This window comes from Anomaloglossus baeobatrachus, chromosome 3, assembly GCF_048569485.1.
Source record: "Anomaloglossus baeobatrachus isolate aAnoBae1 chromosome 3, aAnoBae1.hap1, whole genome shotgun sequence".
NCBI lineage: Eukaryota > Metazoa > Chordata > Amphibia > Anura > Aromobatidae > Anomaloglossus > Anomaloglossus baeobatrachus.
In genome coordinates this window covers 507,991,980-508,012,257 of record NC_134355.1, presented here as the reverse complement: position 1 = coordinate 508,012,257, position 20,278 = coordinate 507,991,980, and the positions used below count along the sequence as shown (strand labels likewise).

Below are 20,278 nucleotides of genomic sequence, written 5' to 3'. Positions count from 1 at the left end.
TGAGATTGGCTGTTGGGCCCCTCACACATACTATACACATACTATACACATACGTTTTACACATAATAGTGTAAAAATAAATAAATAATTCAAAAAAAGACATAGCGCTTAGCGGTATTTTTGATTCTCAGCACAGGTAAAGTGGATGGCTATGGGCTGCCAGCCCCATCTGCCTGGCTTTACCTTGGCTGGCAATCAAAATACAGGGAAGCTCATTCATTTTTTTTTAATTATTTAAAAAAAAATTAAAAAAAAAAGTGGGCTCCCGCAGTATTTTGACCGCCAGTCAGGTAAAACCAGGCAGCTGAGGGCAGGGATTCTCCGCAGCCTGCAGCCGCCCCTGGAAATGGTGCATTGTTTCTTAGCACCATTTCCAGGCGTTTTTCCCGGCTCGTCCAGCGGCCTTGAAGGCGCTGGCATGCTGGGTAATAAAGGGCTTAATACCAGCTTTCTATTCTCAGCTGGTACTAAGCCTGAAATTCATGGTGTCATACCAAATTAGACAAGACCACCATGCATTTTTAGTAAACAGTAAAAAGAAAAATACAACACATAGAAAATTTTTTTTTATTTAGAAGTAAAACAAAAAAAAATTAAAGACTCCATCTTTATTATAAAAAAATCCTTAGTCCGACATAGTCCACAGTAAGAGCAATGTCAGCTCTACTTCATCGCTCTGTACAGACAAACATCTATACAGAGCGAGAAGCAGGCTGACATTGACAGTCAAAGTTCAATCCATGGCTAAGCTGAAAACAGCCGAAGACTGCCGAGTGATGAGCAGTGCAGTGAATACCACCAGAAGTTATTGATCGGACCCGGAAGCAGAAGCAGCCGGGAGACAATGGCTGAGCGGGTCTGCAGGATGCGTCGCAGGAGCGGTAAGTATAATGACCATGTTTATTAACTATATGCCCCGAGGGTGAACACCCCTTGAAGAAAAGAACACTTGAAACGCGCATCGGGGAATAGCGACACGCAGGACATTCCTGACCAATCTCAAGGTATATTAGACTTAGAAATATTTCTTGCACCTCACAGGCACTTTATAGCAACAATACACTTTCACTATACCTTCTTTTTCTGATATTATATATAACTGCATATAAAATAACACTTTGCACTTTATAATTTTTATGTTATATATAATTAACAGATATTTATATCATTGGTCATTGCACTGGATATTTATATTACCTGTCATACCGCTGCTAAATTATATTTAGTTGCTGATCCTGTCCTATATTTATTTTGAATATATATTAAATGTATTTTTAAAAAATGTAAATAAATTAATATTTTAATAAGAAAAAAGACACCAATTCCTTTTTATGAACCTTTAATGTTTTTTAAAGGTATTTTGATAACTATGACTATTTAAAGGTGATCTAACACGGACTATTTAGATTATTTATGTGTGTATGTTTGTATGTACAGTCAGGGCCAGAAATATTTGGACAGTGACACAAGTTTTGTTATTTTAGCTGTTTACAAAAACATGTTCAGAAATACAATTATATATATAAAATGGGCTGAAATAGCACACTCCCAGCTGCAATATGAGAGTTTTCAGATCCAAATCGGAGAAAGGGTTTAGGAATCATAGCTCTGTAATGCATAGCCTCCTCTTTTTCAAGGGACCAAAAGTAATTGGACAAGGGACTCTAAGGGCTGCAATTAACTCTGAAGGCGTCTCCCTCGTTAACCTATAATCAATGAAGTAGTTAAAAGGTCTGGAGTTGATTACAGGTGTGTGGTTTTGCATTTGGAAGCTGTTGCTGTGACCAGACAACATGCGGTCTAAGGAACTCTCAATTGAGGTGAAGCAGAACATCCTGAGGCTGAAAAAAAAGAAAAAATCCATCAGAGAGATAGCAGACATGCTTGGAGTAGCAAAATCAACAGTCGGGTACATTCTGAGAAAAAAGGAATTGACTGGTGAGCTTGGGAACTCAAAAAGGCCTGGGCGTCCACGGATGACAACAGTGGTGGATGATCGCCGCATACTTTCTTTGGTGAAGAAGAACCCGTTCACAACATCAACTGAAGTCCAGAACACTCTCAGTGAAGTAGGTGTATCTGTCTCTAAGTCAACAGTAAAGAGAAGACTCCATGAAAGTAAATACAAAGGGTTCACATCTAGATGCAAACCATTCATCGATTCCAAAAATAGACAGGCCAGAGTTAAATTTGCTGAAAAACACCTCATGAAGCCAGCTCAGTTCTGGAAAAGTATTTTATGGACAGATGAGACAAAGATCAACCGGTACCAGAATGATGGGAAGAAAAAAGTTTGGAGAAGAAAGGGAACGGCACATGATCCAAGGCACACCACATCCTCTGTAAAACATGGTGGAGGCAACGTGATGGCATGGGCATGCATGGCTTTCAATGGAACTGGGTCACTTGTGTTTATTGATGACATAACAGCAGACAAGAGTAGCCGGATGAATTCTGAAGTGTACCGGGATATACTTTCAGCCCAGATTCAGCCAAATGCCGCAAAGTTGATCGGACGGCGCTTCATAGTACAGATGGACAATGACCCCAAGCATACAGCCAAAGCTACCCAGGAGTTCATGAGTGCAAAAAAGTGGAACATTCTGCAATGGCCAAGTCAATCACCAGATCTTAACCCAATTGAGCATGCATTTCACTTGCTCAAATCCAGACTTAAGACGGAAAGACCTACAAACAAGCAAGACCTGAAGGCTGCGGCTGTAAAGGCCTGGCAAAGCATTAAGAAGGAGGAAACCCAGCGTTTGGTGATGTCCATGGGTTCCAGACTTAAGGCAGTGATTGCCTCCAAAGGATTCGCAACAAAATATTGAAAATAAAAACATTTTGTTTGGGTTTGGTTTATTTGTCCAATTACTTTTGACCTCCTAAAATGTGGAGTGTTTGTAAAGAAATGTGTACAATTCCTACAATTTCTATCAGATATTTTTGTTCAAACCTTCAAATTAAACGTTACAATCTGCACTTGAATTCTGTTGTAGAGGTTTCATTTCAAATCCAATGTGGTGGCATGCAGAGCCCAACTCGCGAAAATTGTGTCACTGTCCAAATATTTCTGGACCTAACTGTATATACTACCGTAGCTGTAGTACCCGGGCGCTGTCCGGGATAGTAACTGTCACTGTCTCTCCCAGTCTCTGTCTGTGTGTCTGTCTGTCTCTGTCTGTCTCTTTCCTTGTCTGTCTGTGTCTATGTCTCTATCTGTCTGTTTCTATCTCTCTGTCTGTCTCTGTATCAGTCTGTCTGTCTCTATCTCTGTGTCTGTCTGTCTCTCTCTATCTCTGTGTCTATCTCTATGTTTCTTTCCCCATCTGTCTCTTTCAAGGTCTGTCTCTTTCCCAGTCTGTCTCCCTGTCTCTTTTCCTGTCTCTTTCCCTGTCTATCTTTGTCCATCTCTTTGTTTGTGTCTTTTGCTGTCTGTCTCTTTTCCTGTCGTCCTGTCTCTGTCTCTTTCCTTGTCTGTCTCTTTCCTTGTCTGTTGCTATCCAGGTCTGTCTCTTTCCCCATCTGTCTTTGTCTGTCTCTCTGTCTGTCTCTTTCCTTGTCTGCCTGTCTCTGTCCCTGTCTGCCTGTCTCTGTCCCTGTCTGCCTGTCTCTGTCCCTGTCTGTCTGTCTCTGTCCCTGTCTGCCTGTCTCTGTCTGTCTCTTTCCCCGTCTGTCTCTTTCCCCGTCTGTCTCTTTTCCCGTCTGTCTCTTTTCCCGTCTGTCTCTTTTCCCGTCTGTCTCTTTTCCCGTCTGTCTCTTTCCCCATTTGTCTGTCTCTTTCCCCATCTGTCTCTATCTCTCTGTTTCTTTCCCCATCTGTCTCTTCCAGGTCTGTATCTTTCCCAGGTCTGTCTCCCCGTCTCTTTTCCTGTCTCATTTCCTGTCTGTCTTTGTCCATCTCTTTGTCTGTGTCTTTTGCTGTCTGTCTCTTTCCCTGTCATCCTGTCTGTCCCTTTCCTTGTCTGTCTCTATCCAGGTCTGTTTTCCCCATCTGTATTTGTCTGTCTCTGTCCATCTCTTTCCCTCTCTGCCTGTCTCTTTCCCCATCTGTCTCTTTCCCTTTCTGTCTCTATCTGTCTCTTTCCCCATCTGTCTCTGTCTCTTTTACCGTTTGTCTCTGTCTCTTTCCCCGTCTGTCTCTGTCTGTCTCTTTCCCCGTCTGTCTCTCTCTCTGTCTGTCTCTCTCTCTGTCTGTCTCTTTCTTTCTCTCTCTATCCGTCTCCCCACCGACATCATATTACCTCACACATAAGCTTCTTATACTGTGACTGTCCTTTGTTCCTATAGCAACCATTCACAGCTGCTATTAAAACCAGTAGTTCCAGGCTCCATTCACTTTAATGGAGGCATGTTTTTTGGAGAGTAAATGTAAAGTGCGGGGTTAAATTTTCCCATCAAAACATAGTCTACGACTTTCCTTGGGTCACATGGGATGTCTGTGCAAAATTTAGTGATTGTAAATGTGACGGTGCGGATTCCTTTAGCAGACATACACACATACATACACACACATACACACATACATACATACACTCAGCTTTATATATTAGATAGAATGTGTGTGTGTGTATGTCCGCTAAAGGAATTCGCACTGTCGCATTTACAATCATGAAATTTTGCACAGATACTACATGGGACTCAGGGAATGTCATAGACTATGTTTTCAAGGGAAAATTTAACCCCGCACTTTACAGTTACTCTCTAAAATCCTGCCTCTATTAAACTGAATCGAAGTGGGAACTACAGGCTATTAATAGCAACTGTCAGTGGTTGCAATAGGAACAAAATAAACTGTTAGTGTAAGAAGCTCATGTGTGAGGTAATATGTCGCTGGTGAGACGGATCGAGACAGACAGAAAGACACAGACGTGCAAAGAGACAGACCTGGAAAAACACGGACCTGGAAAGAGACAGACCTGGAAAGAGACAGACCTGGAAAGAGACAGACCTGGAAAGAGACAGACGGGCAAAGAGACAGACAAGCAAAGAGACAGACGGGCAAAGAGACAGATGCGCAAAAAGACAGATGGGCAAAAAGATAAACCTCGTTAGAGACAGACCTGGAAAGAGACAGATGGGTAAAGAGACAGATGGGTAAAGAGACAGACCTGGAAAGAGACAGACCAGGAAAGAGACAGACAAGGAAAGAGACAAACAGGAAAAGAGACAGACCTGGAAAGAGACAGACGAGCAAAGAGAGACATTGGCAAAGAGACAGACCTGGAAAGACACAGGCCTAGAAAGAGACAGATGGGTAAAGAGACAGACCTGGAAAGAGACAGACCTGGAAAGAGACAGACAGGGAAAGAGACAAATGGGCAAAGAGACAGACCTGGAAAGAGACAGACCTGCAAAGAGACAGACCTGCAAAGAGACAGACGGGCAAAGAGACAGACGGGCAAAGAGACAGATGGGCAAAGAGACAGACCTCGATAGAGACAGACCTGGAAAGAGACAGATGGGGAAAGAGACAGATGGGGAAAGAGACAGATGGGGAAAGAGACAGACCTGGAAAGAGACAGACCTGGAAAGAGACAGACCTGGAAAGAGACAGATGGGCAAAGAGACAGACCTGGAAAGAGACAGACGGGCAAAGAGACAGTCAGGCAAAGAGACAGACGGGCAAATACACAGACGGGGAAATAGACAGACGGGCAAAGAGACAGACGGGCAAAGAGACAGACGGGCAAAGAGACAGACGGGCAAAGAGACAGACCTGGAAAGAGACAGACGGGGAAAGAGACAGACGGGGAAAGAGACAGACCGGGAAAGAGACAGACCGGGAAAGAGACAGACGGGGAAAGAGAAAGACCTGCAAAGAGAAAGATGGGCAAAGACAGAGATGGGCAAAGAGACAGATGGGCAAAGAGACAGAGCTAGAAAGATGCAGACCTGGAAAAAGACAGACCTGGAAAAAGACAGACCTGGAAAAAGACAGACGAGGAAAGAGAGACAGACGAGGAAAGAGACAGACAGACCTGGAAAGAGACAGACAGACCTGGAAAGAGATAGACAGACCTGGAAAGAGACAGCTCTGGAAAGAGACAGACGGGCAAAGAGACAGACGGGCAAAGAGACAGACGGACAAAGAGACAGACGGACAAAGAGACAGACGGACAAAGAGACAGACGGGTAAAGAGACAGACGGGTAAAGGGACAGACGGGTAAAGAGACAGACGGGTAAAGAGACAGACAGGTAAAGAGACAGACGGGCAAAGAGACAGACGGGCAAAGAGACAGACGGACAAAGAGACAGACGGGTAAAGAGACAGACCTGGAAAGAGACAGACCTGGAAATAGACAGACCTGGAAAGAGACAGATGGGTAGGGAGACAGACCTGGAAAGAGACAGATCTGGAAAAAGACAGACCTGGAAAGAGACAGACGGGCAAAGAGACAGACCTGGAAAGAGACAGGCAAAGAGACAGACGGGCAAAGAGACAGACGGGTAAAGAGACAGATGGGTAAAGAGACAGACGGGTAAAGAGACAGACGGGCAAAGAGACAGATGGACAAAGAGACAGATGGGTAAAGAGACAGACAGGTAGGGAGACAGACCTGGAAAGAGACAGATCTGGAAAAAGACAGACCTGGAAAGAGACAGACGGGCAAAGAGACAGACCTGGAAAGAGACAGGCAAAGAGACAGACGGGCAAAGAGACAGACGGGTAAAGAGACAGATGGGTAAAGAGACAGACGGGTAAAGAGACAGACGGGTAAAGAGACAGACGGGCAAAGAGACAGATGGACAAAGAGACAGATGGGTAAAGAGACAGACGGGTAGGGAGACAGACCTGGAAAGAGACAGATCTGGAAAAAGACAGACCTGGAAAGAGACAGACGGGCAAAGAGACAGACCTGGAAAGAGACAGACGGGCAAAGAGACAGACGGGCAAAGAGACAGACGGGCAAAGAGACAGACCGGCAAAGAGACAGACCTGGAAAGAGACAGACAGGCAAAGTGAGAGATGGGCAAAGAGACAGATGGGCAAAGAGACAGACCTGGAAAGACACAGACCTGGAAAGAGACAGACCTGGAAAAAGACAGACCTGGAAAGACACAGCCCGGGAAAAAGAAAGCCCTGGAAAAAGACAGATGTGCAAAGAGACAAACGGGCAAAGAGACAGATGGGCAAAAAGACAGACCTCGATAGAGACAGACCTGGAAAGAGACAGATGGGTAAAGAGACAGATGGGTAAAGAGACAGATAGGTAAAGAGATAGATGGGGAAAGAGACAGACCTGGAAAGAGACAGACCTGGGAAGAGACAGACAGGGAAAGAGACAGACGGGAAAAGAGACAGACCTGGAAAAAGACAGACAGGCAAAGAGAGACATTGGCAAAGAGACAGACAGGCAAAGAGACAGACCTGGAAAGACACAGACCTGGAAAGACACAGATGGATAAAGAGACAGACCTGGAAAGAGACAGACAGGGAAAGAGACAGATGGGCAAAGAGACAGACCTGGAAAGAGACAGACCTGCAAAGAGACAGACCTGCAAAGAGACAGACCTGCAAAGAGACAGATGTGCAAAGAGACAGACGGGCAAAGAGACAGACGGGCAAAAAGACAGACCTCGACAGAGACAAACCTGGAAAGAGACAGATGGGTAAAGAGACAGATGGGTAAAGAGACAGACGGGGAAAGAGACAGACCGGGAAAGAGACAGACCTGGAAAGAGACAGACCTGGAAAGAGACAGACCGGGAAAGAGACAGACCTGGAAAGAGACAGACGGGCAAAGAGACAGACCTTTAAAGAGACAGATGGGCAAAGAGAAAGATGGGCAAAGAGACAGATGGGTAGAGAGACAGATGGGGAAAGAGACAGACCTGGGAAGAGACAGACAGGGAAATAGACAGACGGAAAAAGAGACAGACGGGCAAAGAGACAGACGGGCAAAGAGACAGACGGGCAAAGAGACAGACGGGCAAAGAGACAGACGGGCAACGAGACAGACGGGCAAAGACAGACGGACAAAGAAACAGATGGACAAAGAGACAGACGGACAAAAAGACAGACCGGGAAAGAGACAGACCAGGAAAGAGACAGACCGGGAAAGAGACAGACCGGGAAAGAGACAGACCGGGAAAGAGAGAGACAAAGACAGACGGGGAAAGAGAGATACAGACATACACATAGAGACAGACAGAGATAGAGAGAGACAGACAGAGAGATGGAGACAGAGACTGATACAAATACAGACAGAGAGATACAGTGCTGGCCAAAAGTATTGGCACCCCTGCAATTCTGTCAGATAATACTCAGTTTCTTCTTGAAAATGATTGCAATCACAAATACTTTGGTATTATTATCTTCATTTAATTTGTCTTCAATGAAAAAATAAAAAAAAATTGTCATAAAGCCAAATTGGATATAATTCCACACTAAACATAAAAAAGGGGGTGGACAAAAGTATTGGCACTGTTTGAAAAATCATGTGATGCTTCTCTAATTTGTGTAATTAACAGCACCTGTAACTTACCTGTGGCACCTGACAGGTGTTGGAAATAACTATAATCACACTTGTAGCCAGTTGATATGGATTAAAAGTGAGTCAACCTCTATCCTGTGTCCTTGTGTGTACCACATTGAGCATGGAGAAAAGAAAGAAGACCAAAGAACTATCTGAGGACTTGAGAATCCAAATTGTGAGGAAGCATGAGCAATCTCAAGGCTTCAAGTCCATCTCCAAAGACCTGAAAGTTCCTGTGTCTATGGTGCGCAGTGTCATCAAGACTTTTAAAGCCCATGGCACTGTGGCTAACCTCCCTAGATGTGGAAGGAAAAGAAAAATTGACGATAGATTTCAACGAAAGATTGTGCGGATGGTAGATAAAGAACCTCGACTAACATCCAAACATCCAAACAAGTTCAAGCTGCCCTGCAGTCTGAGGGTACAACAGTGTCAACCCGTACTATCCGTCGGTGTCTGAATGAAAAGGGACTGTATGGTAGGATACCCAGGAAGACCCCACTTCTTACCCCGAGACATAAAAAAGCCAGGCTGGAGTTTGCCAAAACTTACCTGAGAAAGCCTAAAACGTTTTGGAAGAATGTTCTCTGGTCAGATGAGACAAAAGTAGAGCTTTTTGGGAAAAGCCATCAACATAGAGTTTACAGGAAAAAAGAGAGGCATTCAAAGAAAAGAACATGGTCCCTACAGTCAAACATGGCAGAGGTTTCCTGATGTTTTGGGGTTGCTTTGCTGCCTCTGGCACTGGACTGCTTGACCGTGTGCATGGCATTATGAAGTCTGAAGACTACTAACAAATTTTGCAGCATAATGTAGGGCCCTCCCTCAGAGGTCGTGAGTCTTCCAGCAGGACAATGACCCAAAACACACTTCAAAAAGCACTAGAAAATGGTTTGAGAGAAAGCACTGGAGACTACTAAAGTGGCCAGCAATGAGTCCAGACCTGAATCCCATCAAAAACACCTGTGGAGAGATCTCAAAATGGCAGTTTGGAGAAGGCACCCTTCAAATCTCAGGGACCTGGAGCAGTTTGCCAAAGAAGAATGGTCTAAAATTCCAGCAGAGCATTGTAAGGCTGGTTTCACACTACGTCTTTTTAACATCCGTCCTTAATGTTATTTTAGCGGACAAGCGGATCCAGTGCAAATGCGTTTTCATTTCAATGCATTTGCAATGGACTCGCGTTAACATCCGTTCACCTGCGTTTGCGTGCGTTATAGTGCGGATCCAGTGACTTGCAGTTTTTTAACATGTTTCAAAAACGCTACTTGTAGCGTTTTTGAGCTCCGTCCAAATACTGCAAATTGCTGGATCCTGACTATAACGCACGCAAACGCAGGTGAACGCTGGCGTGCTGATAGACAGGATCCTGCTTTTGTACTGAGCATGCCCAGAAAGTACTGAGCATGCCCAGAACCAGTCTCGCGTGATCTGTCTCTCTCCTCCTCCCTCCCTCACCCTCTCTCTCTCTATCTCTGTCTTTCCCCCTTCCTCCCTCCCTCCCTCTCCCCCACCTGAGAGCTGCGGACACTCGTAACCAAGGTAAATATCGCGTAACCACTTCTCTTAGTTACCCGATGTTTACGTTGGTTACGCGTGCAGGCAGCCCTGCTCCTAGCAGCTGCAGACACTCGTAACCAAGATAAATATCGGGTATCCAAGGCCGATGTTTACCTTGGTTACCAGCGTCTGCAGCTGTCAGAAGCCTCCTCCCAGTCTAGTTCCCCTCACTCCCGATCACATGACTCCAATGCCCGCCCCTAAACATCCAGTGCAGGATCCTGCAAAATAACATATGCGTTTGCATACGTTATTTGCTGTAAAAGCAGGATCCGTACTTCCGCTAAAAAAACGTTTTCAGCGGATGTTAAAAAGACGTAGTGTGAAACTAGCCTAAGACTTATTGATGGTTACCGGAAGCGGTTGTTCGCAGTTATTTTGACTAAAGGTTGTGCAACCAAGTATTAGGCTAAGGGTGCCAATACTTTGGTCTGGCCCATTTTTGGAGTTTTGTGTGAAATGATCAATGATTTGATTTTTGTTTCATTCTCTTTTGTGTTTTTTCATTGCAAGCAAAATACATGAAGATAATAATACCAAAGAATTTGTGATTGCAATCATTTTCACGAAGAAACTGAGTATTCTCTGACAGAATTGCAGGGGTGCCAATATTTTTGGCCAGCACTGTAGAAACAGACAGACAGAGACATAGACACAGACAGACAAGGAAAGACAGACAGAGAGACAGACAGCGACACACAGACACACAGACAGAGTTTGGGAGAGAGACAGAGAGACAGTTACTTTCTCGGGCAACACCCGGATACTACAGCTTTTAGATATATAAAATGAATGTGCACTGCTCTTACAATTGAAAAATAAGAGAACAAAAGTCATAAAAGTGCCAAAAAAGTAAATATAATTTTATTTAAATTTAATTTAATTTTTTATGTGCAGCCAGCAAAAAAAGGAGACATTTACACATACAGGTGTGTTTCCTGATTCACTACTGCCTAGATCTACCAGATTCCCTCACTTGTCCTTATGCCCAGCATTAGAAATATTTGTAAGGTTAGTCACGAGTGACTTTAAAAAGATCCCAACAAGAAGGAAAAAGGATAACCTTATACACAAACAAAACACAGCACTAGAGGAATTACGCTCATATAAAGATATTGTAATTAATGCGGCAGACAAGGGGGGGTAATGTGATCTGGGCAGTAGAAAAATATGAAAAAGAGGCAATGAGGCAACTGAGATATAGTGACACCTATACGAGGTTATCCAGCAATCCCCTCAATACGTTTTCCAAAGAGTTGGCCCACATCCTGGAGGCGGCTATGGGGAAAGGTATTATAGACCAAAAGATGCTTGATGGACTCTCCAATAAGACACCTAGAATTCCGACTCTATATTTGTTACCGAAAATCCACAAAGATCCTGTCAATCCTCCGGGGCGTCCTATCGTGTCCGCCATCGAGGGGTTGTGTGAACCCATTTGTAAATTGATTGATTTTCATTTGAAACCTTTGTTTGAGACGCTCCCCTCGTATGTCAAGGACACGACGGACTTCCTGAATAGGAGTGACGACATCTTTGTGGAGGAAGATATTTTGATCGTTACAGTCGACGTGGAGAGTCTGTACACAAGCATCCGGCACGAGGATGGTCTGGCGGCAGTTCGCTTTTTTCCTGGGAGTGGACAGTCGCTGCGACAGGATGGGGGATTTTATTCTTGAGTTGCTCCACTTCGCCCTCACTCATAATTTTTTTGTGTTTAAGGATCGGTATTACCTTCAGGGGCGTGGCACTGCGATGGGCGCAGCCTGCGCGCCTTCGTACGCCAATCTCTTTCTGGGCTTCTAAAAGTGTAAGAAAGCAGGTTGATATACCGCGCCACACCACAGAAGCCAAAAGTTGTTAAAAGTAAATCCCTTGTTCTTTATTTTCACAGGTCTACGCGTTTCAGGGACATATCCGTCCCCTTCCTCAGGACAATGTACAGAAAATACTATAGTATTTTCTGTACATTGTCCTGAGGAAGGGGACGGATATGTCCCTGAAACGCGTAGACCTGTGAAAATAAAGAACAAGGGATTTACTTTTAACAACTTTTGGCTTCTGTGGTGTGGCGCGGTATATCAACCTGCTTTCTTACACTTTTTGAATTTTCTCATCACCGCGGGACCGCTGCCTCCCACACCATCACATCGTGATTTACATGCTTTGAAAGGGGTTGTGACTGGCACAACCGAACCAGGTGAGTTGACCTGCCAGTATTCACTTCCACGTGTATACCGGGTAAGACCCTATTTGCGCCTTATCTTTCCACAGTTATCTTATCTATTTTCTGGGCTTCTAGGAGAGGTTGATCTTTGGTGATGGGGGGGCGGGGGCCGGCGCTGATGTGCAGTGCTGGCTAAGGTATATCGACGACATTTTAATTTTTTGGCAGGGCACGGTGGAGCAATTCGAGACGTTCATGGGGGAATTGAATAACAACATTTTCAACATCAAATTGACACACAAGCATAGCAGCAGTTGCATTGACTTTTTAGACATCAAGATTTCCGTCGGTTCTGAACGGTTCATACAGACCGACGTTCATAGAAAGGACACATCAGTCAATGCATTGCTGCATGCTTCTTCTGCTCATACTCCCTCCACCATCCGGGCCGTATCAACTGGCCAGTTCCTAAGGATGAAGCGGATTTGCTCATCAGATACCGCCTTTGAACATCAGTCTGTCGATCATCAACGCCGCTTCCAGGATCGAGGTTACAGCAACTGGGCCATTAAAAAGGGCTACCTTCATGCTAGGAATACCCCTAGATCTCAGTTGCTCTCATATATGCCCAGGAGAGGTCGTTTGGAGCCTGAACTACGTTTCATCGGGACTTTTATTCACGAGTGGAGTACTGTGAGAGGGATTCTGAACAAACACTGGCCGATGCTTTTGTCGGATCCGGTGCTGTCGGATTCCCTTCTGCAGACTCCACTGGATACAGCACGTCGTGCCAAACATTTGAGGGACATCCTGGTGGCGAGTCACTATGTCCCCCAATTCGTAACCCATTTGGCAACAGGGCCCCAACGGTGGGCTGTTATAAATGCAGCCACTGTTTGGCATGCAGAAACATAGTCCGCAGTATGACATTTTTTTCTTCTGATGGGATTAAGACATTTCAAATTAGGAAATACATCACATGTAACTCCACACATGTGGTATATTTTGTGGTGAGCCCATGTCCCCTGATCTATGTGGGGCTCACTTCTCTTGAGCTCCGCGTTAGGGTCAGGGAACACGTCCGTGACATTGAGGCAGCTAAATCTATCACTGACAATACGTTACTTAAAACCCTACCCCGGCACTTTAAGGCCCACCATAATTGTGACTCTACATTGTTGGAGGTACGGGGCATTGATAAGGTGAACAGTGGATCCAGTGGTGAAAACCTCAAAAAGGCATTAGCCCAATGTGAGGCACGTTGGATCCACCGCCTGGATACGCTGGTCCCAAAAGGACTGAATGAAACAATAAGTTTTGCCCCGTTCCTTTGCCATGTATGGTCCCATGCTTTTTCATCACCGGGTTGATTTTATAATTATTTTAGGGATTGTGAGTTTTTATCTTTTATTATTGTTTTTAATCATATTCTTCACTGCTGTTCTTTCCCCTTCTCTCTTTTTTCTTAATGCCTTGCTCCGGTGTTCTTTATTAATTTATAAGAGCTTATACAATTACCTCTTGTGTCCAGTTTTGTAACCCCTATGTTTTTGCATACATTTTTTAGTATTCCGCCTGCCTGGATTTTTGTCTCTCTGTGAAACTGGTCTGGACCTTTACCTTTTCTATGGATTTATTGTGTTGTGACAACTATCAAGATAATAAGAATACCAGATATGGTCCTTGAATTGTCGTTATGACTATACTGTTTCTGTTCTTTGTACTTTTGCCGCTTAGAATTTCCTTACTCAATCCTGTAGAAAGTTACGGTTCAGCCTTTCAGTGCACATTTATTTATGCTTACACACTTCTGCATGCGCAGCACGCCCATGTCCTCCTGTTGTTGGCGTGCCTGCCGTCGCTATGGTGGACGCGTTTTCGCAGGAGCGGGATTACGCGTCCCCGCTCTTGCGCATGCGTGGTGCCGCCCGACGGCTGGCCCGCCTCCACCATGACACCACTGACGTGTGTGCACATCATTGAAGGAAGTGATGCATGCAGAAGTCAACGGGCACACCATATTAATGAAGCCCTGGTTACAACGAGCATGGCGCTGCCTTCTTCTTCCCTGAGGAAGCCGGATTTGGGCACTTCATCCCATAGAGGCGAAACGTACGTTGGTGGGGTATGGGGGAGCTCTTTTCTCACATATTCAGGACTTTGCACTGGCCACTTTAGACACACTGGCCACTTTATTTTGTTACAATTTTTACCATCATGTTACTTGACCTGATTTTTTGACCTAAGAAGGGTGTTTTGGGAGGGCTTATTTATATATATATATGTATTTATTGCATGCACTTGCACTTTTTATACATTGCCCTTGTGAACTTGTCCCCTACTTGTCCCCTAATGTTTTACCCCTATGGTTTGTTTATGCTAAATCGTTATTACTCTGAAACAATTTGTGCTGCTGTCCTGTTAAGTGTCTCACATCCCTTTGTATTTTTATCTCCTTTTTTTGCTGGTTGCACATAAAAAATTATAATAAAATTATATTTACTTTTTTGGCACTTTATGTCTCTTGTTCTTTTATTTTTCATATGTCTTTTTGAGTCTGTGCAATGGTCTTATTGACCAATCTGGGCTAAGGTATGCCCAGTATGACTATTCGTACTGCTGTATGGGGGTCCCTATATTTAACACTGGTCTTACAATGCTAGTCTTCTCAGTTTCTCATTACTGTTTGCTGATGATTTGCAATCATGGCATCAGAAGATGCTGCCATCAACTAATATGTCATCACTATGTACATTGTGTTATCCTCAAGGATTATTGACAGACAGCAGTGGTGGATAATCAAACTGTTTAGGGCACTAAAATAATGGTAATGTAAGTATGCCTAAATAAACCTTTTGGCTATAAACTGTAATTGTAACCATGACTTTATATTATTGACACAGTCCTTTAATCGTTTTCTGCTCTCTTTATTAATACATCAATGTGGATAGCCTCCATTTATCTTTGGGATGGCTACTAAAATGTGCTGTGTATATAATAATAATAATAATAATAATAATTATAGAATGCAGAACAATACTTAAACATGAATTAGTGTAGCAATTAATCTAAATCCACATGGCTTTTAATGTTTTAGGTGAAAAATACATAAACAACAAAATTTGTTCAACGTCTCATGTGGAAAAATTCATTATATTCAGCTAAAAATAATAATTCATCTATTGTCAGCTAGAGCGAAGTTCTGCTGTTTCCCCACTGTAATCCATGTACCTCCTGGTTCTTAAATATATTTCCAATGAGTCATGTACATCAGTCAAACTATATGCTATGAGATGTTTGTTGAAGGAATTTCCAAGAAATTTCACCAGAATAAAAGCTTTGAAACTTTGCCAGACCAAAAGTACAAAAAATAAAAAAATAAACAAAAAGTATATTGAAATTTTTCTAGAAATCCAGCCAACTTTTTGAGATAGTTGCTAAAAATGAAAAGACAAAAATATTTAACAGCAATTGTCCAAGACGGTTAGTGTTGCTCAGTTTCTGAGAAATGATAAAATCGCTCATTGGCTTTTCCCATTGCCAGTACTATGATATATATATATATCTTTCTCTGGTTTCTAATTGTAGTATAATCTTTGGGCTGAAAGTATCACCACTTGTATTATGTAAAGCTTACGAGATTTTACTTTAGTTTTCTGCTGTGATTATGCAAAATCTTAAGCCGGCTTTACACACTACGATATCGTTAATGAATTAACGGGGTCACGGTGTTTGTGACGCACATCCGACGTCATTAACGATATCGCAGTGTGTGACACTTATGAGCGACCTTAAACGATCGCAAAAGCGGTCAAAATCGTTTGCCGCAGAGAGGTCATCCTGAAACAAAAAATGTTTTCTGCTTATTAGCGATGTTGTTCGTCGTTCCTGCGGCACCACACATCGCTGTGTGTGACACCGCAGGAGCGATGAACATCTCCTTACCTGCCTCCACCAGCAATGCGGAAGGAAGGAGGTGGGCGGGATGTTATGTCCCGCTCATCTCCCGCCCTCCGCTTCTATTGGACGCCTGCCGTGTGACGTAGCTGTGACACCACACGAACCGCCCCCTTAGAAAGGAGGCGGATCGCCGGCCAGAGCGACGTCGCAGAGCAGGTATGTGCGTGTGACGCTGCCATAGCAATAATGTTCGCTACGGCAGCAATCACACAATATCGCACGTACGACGGGGGCGGATGCTATCGCGCTCAACATTGCTAGCCGATGATGGTGCTCCGCGGTGCTGGATGTTGATCTCCCTTAGGTCAATCATCCTTACCTATATAGTCTTCTACTAGGCATTGCTCCCACTAGTCAGTTTATACCATGTTTTGGCTAAGGTGGTTTCCATGACCGGAGACTGCCCTTCCCGTGGTTTTTCCTTCCTGGTGAATGACCTGGCTAGTTACCTGCCAGTGTTGAGAAACATGTGATGGTGTCTCCGCGGCTTCCTTGTTTTGCATATTTCCCAGGGGGCATTGCTCTAGAATCACTGCGTTGAGAAAACACGTGATGGTGCTCCGCGGTGCTGGATGTTGATCTTCCTTAGGTCAACCATCCTTACCTATATTATTTATTTATAATTATAATTTAATTTAATTATGCACTGAGGGGAGGAGTCGGACATCAGCTGTGAGCCAAGGGACACACCTCTAAAATCGGATCAGTTCATGGAATGAAGCTCTCTCCTCTCTTTCTTCTCTCTCTTCTCTCTTCTCTTTCTCTCTTCTCTCTCTCTCCTCTCTCTCTTTTTCTCTCTCTTTTTCTCTCTTTTTGTCTTTTTCTCTCTCTCTCTCTCCTCTTTGTAGCTGAATAATCCACTTCTGGATTCTCTACTGCAATACAGAGGTCAAGATTACCAAATCTTCCCATGTTTTTCATTAGAGGCAGTGGTTCAATGGGTAGAGATGTCGTCTAAGGAGAATTAGTTCACAAGTTTGAGTCAAGGCTGTCCCAATAAAGAATTTAATTTAATTTATTTTTAATTTTAAATTATAATTATTATTTATTTATAATTATAATTTAATTTAATTATGCACTGAGGGGAGGAACCGGACATCAGCGGTAAGCCGCGGGACATACCACTAAAATTGGAGCAGTTCACGGAATGAGGCTGCATTGCTCTCTCCTCTCTCTCTTCTCTCTCTTCTCTCTCTCTATCCCTTCTCTCTCTCTCTCCCTTCTCTCTCTCTCTCTTCTCTCTTTTCTCTCTCTCTTCTCTCTCTTCTCCCTCTCTCTTCTCTCTCCCCCCTCTCTCTTCTCTCTTTCCCCTCTCTCCTCTCTCTCTCCCCTCTCTCCATCTCTCTCCTCTCTCTTCTCTCCTCTCTTCTCTCTCTTCTCTCTCTTCCTCTCTCTCTTCCCTTTTCTCTCTTTCAGACCTGGTGACGATGAGCTGATGCGGTCACCTGACGGAATCAGCTGACACTATAAGTCGGCTTTTTACCGCCCGGCCGGCTAAACTATCAGCTGCTGCTGTCGGACAGGAGTCTGTACAGAAGTGTGTAGTTTTTTTTTGCACTCATGTATCAGCTGATTGTATAAAAGCCGTTTATGCAATCAGCTGCTGTGTCATGTGATTCAGGCCCTTGAACCTGACACATCATCTGATCGCTTTGCCCTCCAGCAAACCGATCAGATGATATTGGATCCGGATTGGATGACGCGGGACCCTTGACCCAGGATTACTGCGGATGGGGGTTCTTTATTTCAATAAAGATGGAGTCACTAATTGTATTGTGTTTTATTTCTAATAAAAATATTTTTCAGCATGTTGTGTTTTTTTTTTATCTGTACTAGAAATTCATGTTGGCCATGTCTAATATTGGCGTGACACCATGAATTTCGGGCTTAGGGCCAGTTGATAATATACAGCTAGCCTTAACCCCATTATTACCCAGCAAGCCACCCGTCACCAAGGCAGCTGGAAGAGTTTGAAACAGCACCAGAAGATGGTGCTTCTATGAAAGCACCATTTTCTGGGGTGGCTGCGGACTGCAATTCGCAGCAGGAGTGCCCAGAAAGCTTGGGCACCCTGCACTGTGGATTCCAATCCCCAGCTGCCTAGTTGTACCTGGCCGGACACAAAAATTGGGCGAAGCCCACGTCATTTTTTTTTTAATTATTTCATGAAATTCATGAAATAATTTAAAAAAAAAAAAAAAGGCTTCCCTATATTTTTGGTTCCCAGCTGGGTACAAATAGGCAGCTGGGGGTTGGGGGCAGCCTGTAGCTGCCTGCTGTACCTGGCTAGCTGTACCTGGCGAAGCCCACGTAATTTTTTGGGGGGGCAAAAAACTCCATACAGTGCTGGATGGAGTATGCTGAGCCTTGTAGTTCTGCAGCTGCGGTCTGCTCTCCTGCATACACTAGTAAATGGAGCATGAATTTCATGAAATAATTAACAAAAAAAAAATGACATGGGCTTCGCTCCATTTTTGTATCCACCCAGGTACAGCTAGGCAGCTGGGGACTGGAATCCGCAGCACAGGTTTCCCTTGCGAATTGCAGTATGCAGCTGCCCCAGAAAATGGCGCTTCCATAGAAGTGCCATCTTCTGGTGCTGTATCCAACTCTTCCAGCTGGCCTGGTGACGGGTGGCTTGCTGGGTAATAATGGGTTAATACTAGCTTTGTTTTACTAGCTAGTATTAAGCCAGAGATTGTTAATGTCAGGCAAGTTTGACCCGGCCATTAAGAATTTCCAATAAAGGGTTAAAAAAAAGACACCACATAGAGAAAAAATACTTTAATAGAAATAAATACACAGACACACTAAAGGCCCTGTCACACACAGAGATAATTTTTTTCATTATTTTGTTCACAGTAATGTACAGGCACCTGCCGCATGTGGAAAAGCTTGTTAATTGGCTATGCTGCAGCTTTTCAACAAACCTCTGTAAAAAGTTTGAGCTACGGACACCCAGAGTCCGGTATGAACTTCTAATTTTACCATTTGGTTTCCCTCATCCTTAGTTGTGATAGATTCCCTTTAACAACAATGCTGATATTTCTTACTGAGGCATTATAGAAATGAATGAGCTTCAAACTGAATATAGATCATTTCTCCATATTATGCATTTCAGTACTTAATTGTTCCATTCTGTGAACTTATATGACCCACTGCTCCACAATTACTTGTTACAACATATCAATGTTTTGACAAAAAAAAAAGTATAGCAAAAAGAAAGGATCCCCAAAAAAACTTAAACCTAATTATTTGTCAAGAGGATTTATCAGAATTTATTGGATTGTGTGATCCATCATTATGGTCACAGTTCGAAACAGCGCTTGTATTTCAGAATGATGTGGATTCTTACCTTCAATGACACACTGATAAGGCACAGGAATTTTCTTCCCCATTTCAGCAACATAGGGTTTTACTTTACTTATGTTTTGTTTCAGATGCAAATAAAGTTTATCATGTTCATTATGGGATTCTTTAATTATTTCAAAGGTACTTTGGCTTTCTTGATTTGGCTCGGTTACACCTTTTGCCTCTATACAGTTCTTCAGTGGGTCTAAAGTTGAATTTGTTTCCACCTGGGAGTTGAGAATGTCTAAGCCAGATGGTAATCTTTCATCATCTTGATTCAGAAACATATGCGAAAAAGACATTAGACCAAGAACTTCATTATATTCAGTGTCTTGTCTACTATCCAAATTCAAGCATTTTTTGCTTGTTGAATTCAGTGCCAAATGTTTTGACCTGTAAAAAAAACCCACATATGAATATTCAAAGGATATCTAAGGTGAAGTATAAGAGCAAAATGCATTATGAGCCACATTAAGCAATGTATTTGCACATTTTTAATACGGATACATTTTAGGCTAAAACATCTATTCCTCTTTACTTATGTCTTCTAATGTCTAATTTTGTATGTATTTGCACGTGACTGTAAAGCCATTTGTTCAATACATGTCAGTCTATAAAGCTAGATTGAAAAGTGAATTAAAGGTTCAAACTTTGAATTACATATTAACATCAAGAAATAACAGTGCTTTCATCCATAACTATAGGGACTATCCAACTGTATTGTATGCAGGATTATCGTTGAGGTTCATCACCTTTTTT

The 20,278-nt window shown here is 43.3% G+C and overlaps 1 protein-coding gene across 1 annotated transcript in view; it reads right to left on the bottom strand.

Annotated features, from left to right (window-relative positions):
• Positions 1 to 20,278, bottom strand: part of VEPH1 (ventricular zone expressed PH domain containing 1) — a 755,777-nt gene that overhangs the window by 244,159 nt on the left and 491,340 nt on the right. The window contains exon 9 of the mRNA XM_075340702.1: positions 19,524 to 19,912. Within this exon, the coding sequence (XP_075196817.1) occupies positions 19,524 to 19,912 (389 nt within the window). The remainder of the gene's footprint in view (positions 1 to 19,523; positions 19,913 to 20,278) is intronic.